Here is an 18,589-nt window from a genome sequence, read left to right as displayed (position 1 = left end):
GGGAGGGACACCCAGGGGCAGGATGGAGGTGAAGAGATGACAGAAGAGACGCTGGTTGGCCAGCTGCATGTATATCCCCAAGAGGATACTCAGAACCCACACTATAACTGAGTTTGCATATTTTGAACAAAAAAAAACATATATGTATCTCCTTGAGATTTTACTCTGGTTGATTGTGTAAAATTTTGAATAAAAATTTATTGGGTTTACATGAAAAAAAATGGGCTCACCTAGTCATTCAGACAGCTGGTCCCGTCTCTGCTATGAGTTCAGCCTGCCTTGTGCTCTCTAAGCATCAGTACCTGGCCAGAGCGGCCCTCCCTATCATCTCTCTCAGGGGTGAGCTACCTCAGGGATAACGCTGGGCTACAGAACTGATGCTAGGGTCCTCCCTAGAGAGCTGACTGAGGGATAGCAGGAGCACCCCAGAGGTCAGCTTCACAGTGAATAGTGCCTGAGAGACGCCCACCACACGGCACTGCATTCATGTACGTCCTCAGGCCTTCCACGGCTGGCACTAGTGATCTCATGGGCTCCATTATCATGGGGTAAAGAGCTGAGTGTACCATGTCCCATGCATCTGCTGAAAGCATTAACTAAACGCACAGGATCTATACTGTATCACAAATCTGGTGGTTTGCTAAACTTGAATGAAAATGTCTTCCTTTCAGTCAGGTGGTGGTGGTGCACACCTTTAACCCCAGCACTCAGGAGGCAGAGGAAGGCAGATCTCTGTGCTTGAGGCCAGCCTGGTCTACAGAGCAAGTTCCAGGACAGCCAAGGCTACACAAAGAAACCCTAACTAGAGTAACTAGTCCTCTTAAGTTCTGCCTTATTCCCACCCCCTGCATGGCAGCTCAGACTCTTTCTAAGGAGGGCAGGGAAACCCAGCATGTAGGAGCTGTAACTGGGCTACATGGATTATGGAGCAGGGAGCCTGGCAGGGTACCTAGGAGGTCCTGAGACAAGGACTTCCCTTTATTTCCCTGGCACAACAGCAAGGCCTGGAAAGCACTATGAAGAACATTTGTACTTAGAATGTGTATTTAAATGCACACTAGCAGCAGTTGAGGCATTCGAGGGGTTGTGTGGGCTGAACCCAGGGCTGTGGCCCTATTTAGTCAGTCAGACCTTCCAGGATCCATGCTGTAGTCTCCAGGTGGACCTGACCCAGAAAGAGAGATGCTATGGGGCCTAATAGTTGCTATACCTTCCTTTCATGGTGTGGAAAAGAGATGAGAGACACCCAATTCCTCCTGGGCCCAAGGGTCCTTCCCCTAACACCAGACATTCATACCAGTGGGGCTGCCAATATAATACCCAGTCAGCACAGGACAGTGCACAGGGCAGTCACACTGTGCATGAGTATGTGGGCCACAGGGACCCAACCAACGAAATGCAGATTCTGGGACCACCCAGCAAACGAGGAGGGTGACCAATCATCCTCCCTACACCAACACTGTTAGGCATGACAAGGTGACCCCTGACCTGTACACCCTCCCTCACCAAGCATCTCTTCTCATCAGATTGAGAGCATAGGATGCTCTGGCCAGGACCCAGGATCAGGAGTTAGGTGTCTCCCTCTAGTAACTCTGGTCACACTGATGGCCTCGGGGAGACCGGTCAGGCTGGAACCCCAAGGATCATCATACTCCAGCTTCCTCTGTTCAGTCTTTGCAAACTGGTCAAGTTTATATTATTCAGCGGATTCCCTGAAACGGGCTCATGTTTTAAATTAAGTAAATTTGTCTCCTTTAAAATTCAAGGATATAGCCAGGCAAGAAAATTTGTTTACAATCACTCTTGTGAAATACTTTTTTTAAAAATATGACCAACTTCTTTGCAAATTACACATACTTCAGCTACGATGACCTAATTTTTGGTAAATATGCGTGTATGATTAGGCAGAAGTAGGCAAGCTCACACTGAGAGATTATAGAGTCCCTTGAGATTTCTGAGTGCTTGTGACAAAATGCCAAGAAACCAAGACCAGACAGAGTCTTGTGACCTCAGTTTCTTCAAAACCATTTAATTTTTCTTGGATGATACTTTCGAGCCCCTCCTGGGTTTATCAGATAGGAATGTTTGCTTCATATTATTCTCCACAGCTGGAAATTGTTATTTGTTTATCAGTGTCTTAGTTAGGGTTTTACTGCTGTGAGCAGACACCATGACCAATACAAGTCTTATAAAGGACAACATTTAATTGTGGTTGGCCTATAGGTTCAGAGGTTCAGTCCATTATCAGCAAGGTGGGAACACGGCAGCATCCAGGCAGGCATGGTACAGACAGAGTTGAGAGTTCTACATCTTCATCTGAAGGCTGTTAGCAGAATACTCATGCTTCCTGGTAGCTAGGATGAGGGTCTTTTTTTTTTTTTTTTGGTTTTTGGTTTTTGGTTTTTTTTGAGACAGGGTTTCTCTGTATAGCCCTGGCTGTCCTGGAACTCACTTTGTAGACCAGGCTGGCCTCGAACTCAGAAATCCGCCTGCCTCTGCCTCCCGAGTGCTGGGATTAAAGGCATGCGCCATCATGCCCGGCTTAGGATGAGGGTCTTAAAGCCCATGCCTACAGTCCCACGCCTACTCCAAAAGGGCCACACCTCCTAATAGTGCCACTTCCTGGGCTGAGTATATACAAACCATCACAATCTGCATCCATGGAAAAATATGTTTTAGCCACTGGCTATTGGCCTGCCACCTGGGGCTTACCCTTCACGGGCAGCTTACCCTTGTGACTATACACGTTACTCACGCGGCTCCTCTCAACCCTCAGAGTATAAGTTGTCTGATGCTACTGCGTGAGACTTCAGTCCACCTTGTTTATCAGCTCCATTCTCCCAGATCCCACCTCTTCTAGAGCGGTGAACAATCAAATTCTCAGTCAAACTCCATGTATGGCCCCCACTTCTTGATGAATGCCACTTAGGCAAGTAGTGTATTGCTACCAATGCAAGAAGACAACCTGCCTCATTTGTCAAAAATGCTAGTAATATAGAAAGTGAAAACATATAGCATCCAACAGCCAGTCATATCTTCACACGTGCATGCACACAAAATGTATACACACGTGCTCACAGGGATGGCCTCTTGAAGGTCACTAGGGAATCAGGCTCAGAAACTACCACACGCTAGACAGTATTGTCGTTGGCTCTGCCTGGGAAGTTGGAGATGGCGGTGAGGGGGCATGCCCCACACTTTATAGATGACGGGTACATATGATGCAGAGTCCCTTCCCTACAAAGCATATGGTAAGGCTATGGTAATTCCTTCAATCCCTACCAGACTCCCATATCCACTTCACAAGTGAAGAAATTGAACCTCAGACAGGCAGATGATGCCCATGGGGAAGGGTAGAGCTAGAGAGGAACCCAGCTGGTCAATGGCCACACTCTTAATGAAAACAGGGGAGCTTGGCCAGGCAGGGCTTCCCTGGGGACACGGCTAGAGTAGCAGCTGTGAAGGGGTTGCCTCTGGCAGATGGCGGGATCAGGGACAGTATTCAACATCTCATAATCCATAAATCAATAAACTAGACACATAGGACACCTGGGACAAAGTAGCCGAGCCCTGTGACTGAAGCACTGAATTTAGAAACCCAGACTGGGACTTGGTCAGGTCATAAGCAGTGTGGATCAGATCAACACCCTCCAGAATGGATAGAGGGACGGTCCAGCTCTCGGGTTGCCTGGGAACCTTGCTCTTTCCCCTCTGATAATCGACAAATGCATTATTGTCCAGGTCACACTCCTCTGGTCTGACACATCCAAGAGAAATCAGTGATGCTTTTCAAAGCCAGCCAGCAAGGCAGAGGCAGCATCCTAGCTAAAGTCTGGGTGTCTGGTCTGAAGAAACAGTTCAATAGTGAAGAGCAATTTTTGCTCTTTCAGAGGACCTGACTTCAGTTCCCACCACCCATATCAGATGGCTTGAAAACCACCTGTGACTCCAGGTCTAGGGAATCCAAAGTCCTTTTTAGCCTTTACAGGTAACACACACACACATGCATACATTCACATACACAAATGCACACTCACAGACACACATAACATTCACATACACTCACAAAGACACACATACACACACACACACATGGGTACATTGCATACATTCATACACACAAATGCACATTCATAGACACACATACATTCACACTCACAAAGACAGACAGACACACACATGCATACATGCACACAAATACACACAGACACACTCACATACATTCACACACACTCACAAAGACAGACAGACACACACATGCATACATGCACACAAATACACACAGACACACTCACATACATTCACACACACTCACAAAGACAGACAGACAGACACACACACACATACACATCAAACAAAATGTTTAAGAAAAAAAGTCGGGCATCTCAGGGCACTTCCATTACCGGCTCCCTCCGTGGGAACCTCCCAGAAGCCAAGGAATACAGATGATACCTACAAACCTAACATGACAATGAGACCAAAATAGGCTCTGTCTGCCTCCCCTCCACCCACCCCCACCCATCCCCCACTACTCTCATAACACAGAACAGTGGTCATGACCCCTTTGGCAAAACTCTTATCTCCAAAAATATTTATATCATGAGTTCATATCAGTAGCAAAACTACAGTTATGAAGTAGCAACAAAAATCATTTTATGGTTGGGAGTCACCACAACTTGAGGAACTGTGTTAAAGAACCACAGCCTTAGGAAGGGTGAGAGCCACTGCCATCCATGGATGGGACTTTTGCATCTACTGACACCCACTCTGTTTCCCAGGATTCTCCTAAGTCACACCTGCCCTTCATTTACATCTCAGTTCAAACATTTACTGGATAGAGTCCCTGGCTGTACCTTTGTGAGAGTCCTCAGCTGCGCAGCACGGCACCTGGGGGCCTGACATATGGTTTTCTTGGTTTCTCTCCAGTTAGAAGTACAGAAGTCTAAGATTCGGGCATAGTGAATAGAGTTCTGTCCCTGTGGAAGTTCTAAGGAAGGCATCCCCCCTGCCTTTCTTTCTCTGCTTCTGGAAGATCCCAGAATCCCTTGGCTTGTGCCTACACTGCTCTGTCCCTGCCTCTGACCTTATAAGCCACTTCCTGTATCTTCTCTCCATTTTTAAAAAGACCTATTTTTATTACTGCGTGTGCACATGTGCAGGCAGGTGCCCCCCAGGCCTGATGCAGAAATCTGATCCCTTGGGGCTGGAATTACAGACAGCTGTGAGACACCTGAGGTAGGCTTAGGAGTCAAACGCCAGTCTCCCGAAAGAGCAGCAAGTGCTCTTAACTGCTGAGCCATCTCTCCAGTCCCTTTCTCCTCTTTCCATGGAGACAGATGTCATTAGATTTAAGCTCACCCCGGACAACATAATTTCATCTTCAATACCTGCAAAGACCTTTTCTCCATATAAGACCACATTCTAAGGTTTAGGGGGGATGAAAACTTTGGAAGGCGCATTTCAATCTGCATCAAGCAACTCTCAAGCCCCTCACCTACCTACTTGTTCTGTCAATCACCCCTTTCAGTATCATCTCTGCTGAAAATGGGCTCTGAGTCCACCCTGTACCTCAGGGAGGTCACTATGTTCAGCAATAGAGCTACATAAGAAGAGCTGCTACCTGGATGGTGGAGCCTGCTGTGTTTTGAATGAATAGAGACTTTTAGCACAGTGTTGGGCATCACCAGACCCCTGCCAGTACAGGGTGGGCTTACAAGGCCTCCACTGTGGAGGGATCCCAGGATAAGTGCTCACGCATGCCCCTTACACATCTCCGCAGGCTGCTCATCCTTTGCCAGTATGGGCATCCCACGGAATAGGGCTCTGTTTGCTTGGCCAGCAAGGGCTGTAGAACAAGAGCCACTGAGCAATCCTGGGATAACCCCCAGATGCTCCTCAGGCAGCAGAAAGCCTGGGAAGGTGCGGATGACCACTGTGTCTTCCTGGGCTAGAATTCAAAGCCACCCTTCCTCCGAGAAACCCTTGAGATGACTTGCAAAGTAGGTCTCTCCATTTGAAAAAGTTTCAAAGGGCTGCTCACACTCATCTTCACAGGGGTCAAGGGCCGTGCTGAGAAGGTGGGAAGACCCTGCTCTCTGTCACCCTCAGTGGTCCTTAATTCTTCCTGCGGATAGTAACAGCATGTTTTCCCTCTCAAAGCATCTCCACTTTTCTGAGGCAGTGAGGAAAATAAGCTGGTCTTGAGATGCAGAGCCTAGTTGCATTTCTTTAACTACTACTCCCCCTCCCCCTTCTCCTCCTTCTCCTCCTCTTCCTCCCCTCCTCCTCTCCTCCTCTTCCTCTTCCTCCTTCTCCTCCTCTTCCTTCTTCTCCTCCTCTTCTTCTTCCTCCTCCTTCTCCTCCTCCTCCTTTTCTCCTCCTCTTCTTCCTCCTCTCCCTCCTCTTCCTCCTCTCCCTCTTCTTCCTCCTCTCCCTCTTCTTCCTCCTCTCCCTCTTCTTCCTCCTCTTCCCCCTCCTCCCCCTCTTCCTCCTCATTCTCTCCCTTCTTCCTCCTCCTCTTCCACTTCTTCCTCCTCCTCCCCCTTCTCCCCCTCCTCCTCCTCTTCCTTCTCCTCCTTCCCTTCCTCTTCCTCCTCCCTCTCCTTCTCCTCCTTTTTAATGTGTATGAGTGTTTTTCCGGCATGTATATCCACACTGTACACCACATGCCGACAGTGCCTATGGATGCCCTGGAACTTGACTTACAGATAGCTGGGAGCCACCAATCAGGTTCTGGAAATTAAGTTCTGGTCCTCTAGAAGAACAGTCTCGGTACTCTTAACTACCCAGCCCTCACCTGCATGTCTGCAGAGGCAGATATGGTAAAGGAATTCACAGAGGCTTATTTTTATCCAGTTTCCAACCAACAAATGATAAGCCATTTTTTTTTTACAGTTCTGTAGTGTATCCCTAGCAGACTGAAATAGGCTGATGGTAAGACAGATTATAAACATAATCATTCCATCCCAGCACCCCAAGACCGGGGCCACCACCTGTGAGTCCTTTCCTACAAGTTTGCCCCTCCTCACCACCCCCAGATTCAGCTAAACCAGGCCCACTGCTCACAGGGAGATAGCATGGCACTGTGCTTTGGCTTCAAGTCAGTCATAGGGTAGCTTGTCGTATGAGGGCTCAGGGGTCCCCATACAACCATAGTCAAGTGTAGTCAGTATCTCTGATAAACACAGGTGTCCACAAGACTGCAGCCCAGCAGTGGGAAGCAAGATAGAGTCAACCAAATTACTTCCAAACTGAAGAAACCAAAACCATTACCACAGCTGCTCTGAGAGCTGTGCACACAACAGACAGTAGAGTCAGAATGGCAGCCATCGCACACCCTGAATTTGCCCAGCTATGGAGTTGGAGCCATGCTCCAATGGGATAGCCATTTGTTTGTGGTTATTTGTCAGTGGTAGGAAAGCTGTAAAGGGAGGGGAAGAGTGGGTGGGAACCAGCCAATGCAACAAAAAAGATACAGCTCTTTTCCCAGCTGCCATGACTCTTGCCACTTAAGTGGGCCATGCAGGACCATACACCCTGAGAAGAGTAAAAGCCAATGGGCTTGAGCTGAGACCAGCCATGAGCCACTTTGGTAAGTAAAGCTTGCAGGGGAACAAGAACCCTTCTGCTGTCACCCGTGTCCCCTGCAACTGAAGAGTCCTTCCTGCTTCTCCAGTGCGCAGAGAAGACCCAAACAGGCCCCTTTCTGGAAGCCGATGCTCTGATCTATCCAGAGACTCAGGAGGAATGAATGCTGGACCTACCAATGGAAAAGCAAGCAATCCCCAGGCCCAGACCCACAAACTCCTCCTACTGCATTATCTTCTTGCTCTGCCTGTTACCACCTACATAACAGAAGTAAATAAAAGGGGGCCACTCTTTGGGAGGACATCCAAAGAAGAGACTCACTGTGCTCAGCTTGTGCTCTCCCTTAAAACACAGCTGCACTCTGAGGGAAAAAAAAAATGCTCTTGGTAGGACAGAGATCTAGGGCATGCCTTGTCTTGTCACACCTGGCACAGAAGCAGGTGGGAAGCTGCCACATTCCCCAGCCGTGGGATCAAGCCACCCCTACCTCCAACACCTTGTCTTAGGCACTCAGCACTCTGAAGCCAAAGGTTACAAGGGAAAGCCACACCATTGTTGACGTTTCTCCGCCCTTCCCCTCCCTCTAGCCTGTGCTCCAGGCTCTCAAAGTCCTTTATAGATGGAAATTCATTGTGCCCAACATGAGCTGGCTGCAAGAGGACTGGTGCTTACCAAACATCCGTGGTGTTGCTGCAATGAAGGTGACCCAGAACCCATGCCCTATGACAATTGCCTCAATTTTCCCACCTGGCCTCCAGCTCCTCCATCTTAACTCTAGATAGGGGCTACTGAAGCCTATACTTCTAAGGCTGTGTGCACTGGTACGCTTCAGCTGCAGGAAGCAGGAAAGGTCTGAGTAACCCAGGAACACAGCATGGGAGCAGGCATGCCCCTGCAGCATGGCTCTGCAGCATGGCTCACTCCACATCCCACATCCTCCTCACTGAAGCTGCTTCCTTTGAATCTCAACGGCTGTGCGACAGTGTGTGATCTCTTCCAGAGAACACTTTCATTCAGTGCTTCCGCCAACAAGCACGGCAGTGGAACACAATGGCCCAAAATAAACTTATTCTGAGCCATGTGGCACCACAAGCCTTTGATCCCGGGACTTGAAGCAAAGGCAAGTGGATCTCTGTGAGTTTGGCCTGGTATACATAGAGTCCAAGACACCCGGTGCTATGTAGAGAAAGGCTTTGTTTAAACAAACGAACGAACTTATCTATCGAGAGCAATGTGCAGCCCACTTACTCAAATAATTTGTGGGCATGCCACTCTGCCTGGGTGTTGGGCGCTAGAGATGAAACCACATACAAATGTATTTAAAGGGGACCAAAGGAGCCAGGCGTGGTGAAGCACTCATTTGATCCCAGCACTCAGAAGGTAGGGGCAGGTGGATCTCTGTAAATCTGAAGCTAGCCTGGTCTACACAATAGAGAGACAAGACATCCAGGGCTACATAATAGAGAGACACGGTCTCTAAAACAGTAAAAAGGGAGAAGGGGCCAAAGGACAGGAGTCTGCATAGGTGTAGTGGTCAGTGAAAGAAGTAGGCAAGTACTTGGTCAGGAGAACTAGGCCAGCATCCCAGAGGAAGGCAAGCAAGCCTTGATGAAGCAGAGAGACACCAACTGTGCCAAGACTTCCATGGCTAGCATCTGGGGCCCATATTAAAATCTTCTGGTGTTTTTGTTTTTAACTTGAACTTGTGATAATGTCAGAGACACGGGTCCTGCTCCTTCTTCAAGCAACTGCGCCACCAGCTTCCTATACAACCCTGGCAAGTTGCTCCACTTCCTGGTTCCCAGTTCTGTCCCAACCATGAGACCAACCGCAGCTTTGAATGTTACAGACAGTATAATGAACACACTCAGGGAGGGATGACACAAATTAGAGTATGTGAGATCTGGTTTTAGAAACCACCCTTCAAGAGGGACCACCTACCCAGGTGTGAGACCCTGGGCCAAGTGGTTCCCTCCACCGTACGAAGCTTTCCACAACAGAGGGCTGTGCGTCGGCTCTGCTGAGCCTTCACACAGACTCATAGAGGGACACTTAGTACAAACAAAAGCCCCACTTGTCCCCACACACATCATTAGGGGGAAGGGGTTGAATTCCCAGCATTGGACTTGGAAACAGCACCAAGCTTGGAGGATTTCAAATTTACTGCTCCTGAGAGCCTGGGCCAGCCGCTCACACAGCCTTGGGGCACCAGGCTTTATGTGCAATTTAAGGTATTCAGAGGGTGAGTTTTTCCCATAAACATTTTTCCTTGCCTTGAGCGCTGACTTTAGAAGCAATTCTCAAGCACATATAAGAGGGACTACGCACCCTTTCCCACAATGCCTCCAGGCCCTGGGAGACTGAGTCTGTACCACATTGGGATGTTCTACCAGGGTAAGGTCATGGAGCCAAGGAGAATGGCATACTGCCCACACCAGAGCTCCCTCCTGTGCCTCCTGCCTCCCCAGAATTCCCTCTTCTCATTGTCTCCCCAGCCAGGAGAGAGTTCAAAAGAAGAATCTGGGCCCAGGGGATGTAAGCAATGGCTTCCTCTTACTTTTTTAATGCCGCGGAGATAAGTATCAGTAGAAACCCTTGGGGATCAAGCCCACAATCTCTAGGATCTAAAATAGAACAAGCTGTGCCAGGGAGAGCTGCCAGCTTCCTCCAGGAAGCTCTCATGGCTTTCCTCCATGCCCTCAGTCAGAGGCCTTGGGCCAAGTCTGGAGTAGGGTAAGGACATCTCAAATGACTTCACTTAGACAGACAGACCCTGGATAGTCTGTGCCTTCCCCGAAGGAGCCGGCCTGAGACCAATGTGTTGCTTCCTTCCTAGGACAAATATTGAATGACAAACTGAGTTTAGAGTCTGCTAAGCTTATGAATCAGAGAGGAGGGCATGGCTGTTTCAGCCCAGAGAAGGAAGAGAAAAGGGAAGGGATTTAGTGAGGGGTGGAGGAAAAGGTACTATAAAGGAGAGGTGAAGAAAGGAGGGAATGGGAGAAGAGAAGCAAGACGCTGTCGGGAGCGTAGGAGCAGGGAGGAGATAGGCCAGAGGGAAGAACCTCATTCTGTCTGTCTCAATGTCAGGAAAGGTGGCCGAGGGTCCCAGCTTTCCTTCCACCAAATACTGGCCCCTCTTGTCCTTGGGGAACTAGGGAAGGAACCAGCACATGAGGCTGGCCGGCCAGCGTGATGTTACACAAGCGCAAACGGTGCCAATGTTTTTATATAATCCTCTGGTTCGCCCCATAAAACAGACCATAACACCCTGGCAAATACACTTCAATAAAGCTCCGTGCTATTACGGGACCCAGCGCCTTCCAAAAGATGAATCACACTGGTGGCGAGGCCAAGCCACTGCTCCAACTCAACTTTCTTCCTCTGAGCCTTCAGCTGAGTGGCTGATAGAGAAGCCACAGGGCTCGTCAGGATGGCTAGGGGTTCCAGGAGCTGCTGGGGGTTTTGTTATCTGAGGATACCCGAGCCACCTGGAACCCAGTTCTCTCAGGAGACCCCAGTGACCCTTAAAACTTTTGACCTGAGCCCTGATGAAGATGCCCACCCAACCTAGTCACTGCCTAGTGAAGCCAGTTCCTAGTACTTGCAGAAAGAGGTTTGCTGAGGCTGTTTCGCAGAACAGAAGCCTGCTGGGGCTGCAGGCATGCACCAATTGTCTCCTCCCTGAAGCCTAACAAAGCTGTCCTTGGGGACAGAGATGGTGCATTCATCCTACACCCAAAATGTAAAATATTCCATTCCCAACAGCTACAACCATCCACTGTGACCTGCTGTGACAAAGATGCTGAGTTCCCCCTTTTCCTCACAGAAAAGCAAAGAGGTCACCAGAAGCAGAAACTTTCATGCCTCAGAGGTTCCCAGGCACCCTGACCTCAATCCACGTGAACACTCCGCTCCTGTCCAGTTCTGCTAGACACTTGAATCCATCTCTCTACACAGCACCAGTGGTGCCTTATGTTTCTCCCACAACAGAACTTTCTGCAGGAGCCCTGAGCATCCTTGAAAGGTGGCTCTCCAGGCCAGAGGTCACACTTTAATAGACAAGACACGCACTGTGCCATGCAGAGGAAGATGGGATCAATCACTTTTAGATGGGCAGCAATCACCCACTCCTTCCGTATCTCCAGGGAGAGGAGTGAGTCGGTCTAAACCCACCGCTTGGAAAGGCTCTCTGGATACTTTCAGGGGACCTAGGTGTCACCTTCACCCTCACAGCTTTGTAAGGTACCTCTGGTTCCTGAATGTGAACCTAGGCACAGTCTGGACCTCCCTCACTGTGGATCTAGGTATTGCCTGAGCCCCTCACTACCCTTTTGGCAACTCCTCAGAGGCTCTTCCTTGAGAAGTTAGAGTTCTCTTGGGTAGTAAGTTTGGAGGCATTATGCGGGAGGCAAGGGACAGTTCCCAAGTGTTCACAGGATGAGTAGATAATGTAGTTGCTCTATTACTGCCGCCCTCTGCCAATGAAGGCCTCCAGCATTTCCTCTACAGGACCCAGGGTAGCTTCCACTCGGGACCCTGGAAGATATTGTAGGATGGGTGTGGACAGCCACTCCTGGATAGAGTCCTAACACGGGACCCTGCCTCCCCTCCATCCCGCGGCTCACCATTCAGCTGGTTGTAGACCACCTCCTCCAGATGGTCCAGGCGCTGTAGGATGGCCTCACGGTCGGCCAGAGCACTCGCCTTGGATAGCCGATTGCGCATCCGGCGGTCGGTGCCTCGCACGACCTGCACCAGCGCCTCAGAACGGTCCTGCAGGCGGCAGTACACCGAGAAGAGAATGATGCCCACGAACACCAGGATGTTGACCGTCAGCAAAGTTTTGATCTTCCTGGCCACCGCCATGAGCGCGGCTCGGACGGGGCCGCCTCACCCGCCGGGCATCCCCGGGGCCCCGGGGCTGCAGGAGCCTGGGAGCGGCCGGCCGCGGTGGGGACCATGGGCCGGGCAAGGGCGGGAGCTGTTCTTTCAGCACCACCGCGCGGGCTCCACGAGCCAGGCCTCCGCGACCCGCCCTTCTTCAGCGCGCAGAAACCGTCCGGGGATGCGGGCACAGGGCGCCGCCCGCATAGTCAGCAGGGCCCGCCCGCCGGGAGCTTCCTGGGCCGGGAGGCAGCGCGAGGCCTTAGCTGCTGCGTCCCGCTCCTGCGCGCCCCGATCGCTCCTGCGCGCCCCGATCGCTCCTGCGCGCCCCGCTCCTGTGCGCTCGGCTCCTGCGCGCCCCGCTCCTGCGCGCCCCGAAACCACGGCGCCGGTGCGCAGTGACGCGGCCTGCGCTCATCAGCATGCACGCGGCGCCCGCTGCCCCGCCCGCCGCCCCAAACCGATCCCGCGCGCCACCCCTGGCCAGGATAGGCCCACGTGGAGCGAGGCCCAGGGCGCGGCACCACTTCGAGCTTTGGACCGCCCTCCGCGCCTGGGCTTATTTTAGGGGACAAAACCCAGACTTGACCCCTGTGGACACGAAGCCTTAGGGAACGCCGGTCAGGACTGTGCTGTGAGTGCACGCTGGGGTGTGGTGAGGTGCCTTTGTGCAGTAATGAGTCAGAGCCACCTAGATTTGCCTGCCCACCGCTCCTTGTCAAACCTAACCTGATTGGTTGCCCTCCTCTGGGACCAAAGGATAAGAAAGGAGAGTAGAGTAGGCTGTAGATTGAGTGATCCTATTGTAGCATCAGACCAAACAAATAAAGAAAACACAAATCTTGACCAAGTGTCCCAAGTCCTCAGAGTTCAGGTGCACGGTCAGCCAGAAGAAAAACAACAAACACCTGCCCCACCATCTCTAATTTAGCCCTAAACAAACAGTTGTAGGTGAGACTGCTGGGATCAGAGGAGAGATGGCAGAAGTCACACAGCCTGGGCTGTGAGCCTGAATCACACAGACTGTGAGCTTCTCCTGTATACCTGGCTACCACTGAATCTACAGTGCCTGAAATGGTTTCTGACACGTAGCTGGTACTTAGCAAATATTTATGGAATGAATAAATGATGGAGCATTTCCGAGGAGCTTACTTTGTGGTGGGCTCTGCTCATAGAAGGACAAGGTCTGTGGGACTTTGTAGCTCTTGGTTCTGCATGAGTATTTGTGCATGCATGTGTCTCGTGTGTGTGTGTGTGCACGCGCGTATATCATGTGTAAGCATGCACGTTTATGCATTCACTGTGTATGTGCCCGTGGGTTTGCATATGTATTCATGGATATGTGCTTGTGTCTGTGTTACACATGTGTTTCTGCGTTTGTAAGTTTCCTTTGTGTATGAATGTGCACATGTACAAAGTGTATCTGATATGTCTCTACATGTTGTATATGTGTGTGCATATACGTGGGATGTCTTCATAATGTACAAGCACATGAGTAGTGTGTGATGTGTTTGCATGTGGGTGCATATATATGCATGCATGTGCTGTGTCCTTTTGATTATGCATGTGTGCTATGTGTATATGATACATGTGTGTGTTTGTATGTTCACGGTATGCAGTTTCTATGTATATATGTGTGTGTGTGTGTGTGTATGTCCATGTCATATCTGTTCACATTCAGAGGAGTGGGTAGAGGCTTTGGCTCTTGGTTCAGGCATTCTTTTCCACACTGTCTTCTCCACAAGCCAATGTGTTCTGTGTAGCTTAGAGACATCCAACTTCTTAGTGGAAGCAGTGGAAATAAAAGCCACACTGCTTCTTTTATAAGTCTCTCCTTCCTGTCAAAGAAAATGTGGCCGGTGTAGTGACACACGCAGGTAGGATTTGCTGAAGGAGGCAGAGGCAGGAGAAATCATGAGTTTAAGGCCACTCGGGTCTACAGAGTGGGTTCCTGAACAGCCAGAGCTACACAGAGAAACCCTGTCTCTAAAAATTAAAAAGGGAGAAGAAAAAAGAAATTGCCGGAGTCTAACGCCTGCAGATTTTAAATCCCCAGGGACGTAGATGTGGTGTTGGCACAATGAAGATGACCACAAGCTTATTGTACAGAAGGCTCTGGATACCTCAAGCTTCTCTGTATTTATTTCATTTCAAAGTCATAAAGCATACAGTTTCAATTTTATGTCCTCAAACATGTTCCAAGAAACCAGATCAAAATTCTCGGCAGTTTTCTCTGTAAGTTTCTCTCTCGTATGCTTTATTTTCCCCAGGCAGATATTTAAACTTATAGGCTCATAATTAAGCACATCTCTGTGATCATTGTGGTTGGCACTGTGTCTTAAACACCTACTACAAGCTTTTATCCAAATCTACAAGGACAATATCTTTATTTCTGTCCCGAACAACCACGGCCATAGTAAGAAAATTTATTCCACTGGCACTAAATCTGGTTGAATCTTGACCAACCTTTTCTATTTTCTAACTACTTCGGGTTTTGGCATCTGCATAGATGAGTTCCTGAACTAATGTCTTCATATCCGTGTGTATTCATTAACTTCCCTAGTCCATTCTTGCAAGGGCAACTTTCTCAGTCAGTGTGCATTATGCACCATTCTGAGAATAATTATGTGCCCCGGGGAGACTGCGTGATTTCTATTCCATTTGTCATAAAGATTTCTCTAAGTTTTTAGTTGATTCAATAATCATTATTTCAATTCCATCGTATGTTTTTAATAAACCCACCTTATAATTATTAAGAAATTTCTATTATGCAATTAGCTCACCCAAAATACAGACAAAAATGATAGAAAAAGCTACCAAGAGGATATATACTGTTATACTAGAGGAAAGGGATTGCCCCACAGCCAGTCCAGGAAAGACAGCTGAGGTTGCAGATTCTGTCACACTGGCCAGGGGTATAGGAGATGTTCCTTGGATGTTTCCCACAGGGAGAGCCATCCTCAAAGCATTCAGATGATGCTTTCTGGAACAAAGCATGGTTTTTCACCAAAAAAAAAATATGTCTCTGAGACTCAGGAAGGCTCCAGCCACTGGGACTGAGGCCAGGGCTCTGAAGTCACTTACCATAGAGATCGTGCCCTCTGAGATGGAGCCTGACACTCCTGACACCTCAGGAGTCTAGGACTCCTAGAGCGTGGCTCACAGACACTGATCTGTTTCCATAAATTGCCATTCCTATGTCCTGACTTAATGTATTGTTCTGTGGATAACACACCAGGGCCTGAGATGTTTACAAGTTTTCAAGGGCAGCCTTTAAATCACAGAACAGAACTTGCTCATGCAGCTTTGGGTATAGGTACTGTTCTGGGCTGGGATGTCTACTGGCTGGTTATTTCTAACACTAATTGGATGGGGGTAGAAGTGGGTATAGCCTAACCTTCTGCCAGAGAAAACTGAGGCTCCAGGAAGAATGTATCCATACCCAAGGTCGTGCTGGCAGCGAAGCCTTGATCTGGATTTAAGCCCAGACAACTTGGCTCCAGAATCAAATTTATTAGTCACTGATGCTCAAATAAAAAAAAATCAAAAACTTTTCATTATATGTTTATGGAAAGTGATGTGAATGTGGTTCATGTGAATACCCAGCAGCAGGTCCTGAGTCAGGATTTGGCTGAGTTCCACTGGCAGTGTGAGCAGACAGAACCTAGGGGAGAGCAAGAGGAGGCTTCTGTGAGGGTCCAAGAGGCCCGGGAGAGATGCTGAGTGTTTAGTGTTGAATGCAGCCTGGGATCCCAAGGATGTAGAGAAGGCAGCACTGGTGGGGAGCAGGGAGCCTGAGAATGCTCTCCTTGTCCCTGAGTGCCCCCTTCTACTGGCTCCCATGATGCCAACCCTGTCCTTGGTATTCCTGCCAATTGCACACAGATATCACCTGGAGAGGCCCAACAGCTCATGGGAGCCTCACAGACACTCTTTGGGTGCAGACTGTGGGAAAATAGGGCACTGGGAGTTCAGGGTGCACCTGGAGAGACACAGGAGTCATCCTTCAGGGAGATGGGGCTCTATTGGAGTGCTTGGCCTTAGACATCTCCCACAATTTTGCACTGAATACTCAGAATGTAGCCAGCCTGGAGATAATGAACAGAGGAGACCATAGTGCTGCCTCGGGGTACCTAGCCTCTGAACTGGCTGTTCCCACTCCAGACAAAAAGGCCATTGGAGCTACAGTACCATAAAAAAAGGAGAAGAATTTGGCCCAGGTTGGAACAGATGAGGGAATGCCCTCTCACATTGGGGCACATGCCATCAGGTTCTATTCCAAATTCACTGTATTGGTTACTTTCCTCTAAAGTACATGACAAAAGAAACTTAAGGATGGATTTGTTTTGATTCACAATTTGAAGGTACAAAACAATTCCATCACAGAGTAGCAGGCATGGTTTCAGGGGTGTGAGACTTCTGGTCACACTACAACCACAGTCACGAAGCAGAGAGATATAGATGAACGCTGGTGCTAACCTACCCTGGGACTCATTATGTAGACCAGGCTAGCCTAGAACTCACTGTAGACCAGGCTAGCCTAGAACTCACTATGTAGAGCAGGCTTGCCTAGAGCTCACTATGTAGACCAGGCTAGCCTAGAAATCACTATGTAAACCAGGCTGGCCTAGAAATCACAGAGATCTACTTGCCTCACTCTCCAGAGTGCTGGGATTAAAGGCAAATACAATGGCTTCAGTCTCTCCTCTTCTTCAATCCAAGACCCTAGTTCATGCTGGGTCATCCCGCTTTAATTAGCCTAATCTAGAACTTCCTCATAGACATGCCAGAGGTCAGGGAGGGGAGAATGCTGAGAACAGTAGACAGGCTGCATGGGATAGGCCCAGTGCAGGGTGGTAGTAGATTCACCTTCTCAGGGGAGTGATCCTTAAAATACAAGTGCCAGGCTGGAGAGAAAGCTCAGCAGTTAAAAGTGTCTACTGTTCTCACAGAGAATGCATGCCCAATCCCTTGCACACACATAACAAAGGGAAATCTGACACTCTCCTCTGGCGTCTGTGGGGACGGGGCACACATGTGGTGCAACAGACATGCACCGCAGCCAAAAAAACACTCACACACACAAAATTTAAGTTAAAATTACATAAAAGTGCTGTTGAGGGCTAGCGTGACTTCCCTGGTCCCACCTCTGACTCACTCACTTACCTCCCAAGAGCTAGGCTATCGCTCTGCTCTCAAAAGCCATCTCAGCAGGTGGGGGTTCTTAACGTGGAGAGATGGCCTGTCCATGTTCCTGAAAGCTCTGGATCATCTGTCACCCTGCCCGGATCAAGTGTGGTGGCTCACATTAACCTTAATCATGGATCTTGACAGGTCCCCTGCCCTCTATACTTCCTTTCTTCACTGCCATCCAGGGCCGATCATTTCCTTTCCCTGAGCTGGACCAATCACCCATCTTTATGAACCACATCTGCACCTGTTGACACAGGGGCACAGGAGCCAGAGGCAGGCGCCACCTTCCTTTCCAGTTCAGTGGAATTTGCATGGCCTGGGGAGAACATTTCCAGTCTGGGAACCGAGCCTGCCTTGCTAGGGAACAGAAAGCACAAGAAGAGTTGCTGTCGGGTCACTAGGGGTGATTGCAAGAACACTATTCCTGCGTCCGCTCCTGATCCCTGGACCCTCAGATCCTGGCCATGCACTGGATAGTTCAGAGGTTATACAGGCCCCTGCCCTCTAAGGTACTGTCACCCGGTTAGTATAGTAACCACATCTTTAAAGAGCCATTCCACCATTCTGTCAAGCCCTGTGCCTGGGATGTCTAGGGAGGAACAGATTGAAGATCTGTCCCCAGGGAAGGCCTGGAAGCTGCAAATGGGTTGTTTCTGGCTGACTTATGGGCAGGGACGAAGGAAGGGCTTCCTTGACAACCAGCGGGGCATAGAGTGGGGTTGAGGGATGCTAGGAAGAACAGTTGGTGTCAGCAGTGGTTAAATGTACAGGACCCCACTGTCACCCACCCACCCACCCAGTGTTAACTCATCTTCTTCACAGGTCACATTAGAGAGATCGATGGGGCCTGTGGGGACGCTGCCCCAGCATCCTTCAGTCCTTGGTGGCACCGATCTCTGTGATTCTCCATGGTTGGTATGAT

The 18,589-nt window shown here is 49.4% G+C and overlaps 1 protein-coding gene across 1 annotated transcript in view; it reads right to left on the bottom strand.

The window, feature by feature from the left end:
- The window catches only part of Galnt9 (polypeptide N-acetylgalactosaminyltransferase 9), an 83,470-nt gene extending 70,648 nt beyond the window's left edge, over positions 1-12,822 (bottom strand). Inside the window, exon 1 of the mRNA XM_021162920.1 lies at positions 12,216-12,822. Within this exon, the coding sequence (XP_021018579.1) occupies positions 12,216-12,456 (241 nt within the window). The 5' untranslated portion in view covers positions 12,457-12,822. The remainder of the gene's footprint in view (positions 1-12,215) is intronic.
- Positions 12,823-18,589: the final 5,767 nt, after the last annotated feature.

Source organism: Mus caroli, chromosome 5, assembly GCF_900094665.2.
Source record: "Mus caroli chromosome 5, CAROLI_EIJ_v1.1, whole genome shotgun sequence".
Classification (NCBI taxonomy): domain Eukaryota; kingdom Metazoa; phylum Chordata; class Mammalia; order Rodentia; family Muridae; genus Mus; species Mus caroli.
This window is presented reverse-complemented; position numbering and strand designations above follow the sequence as displayed.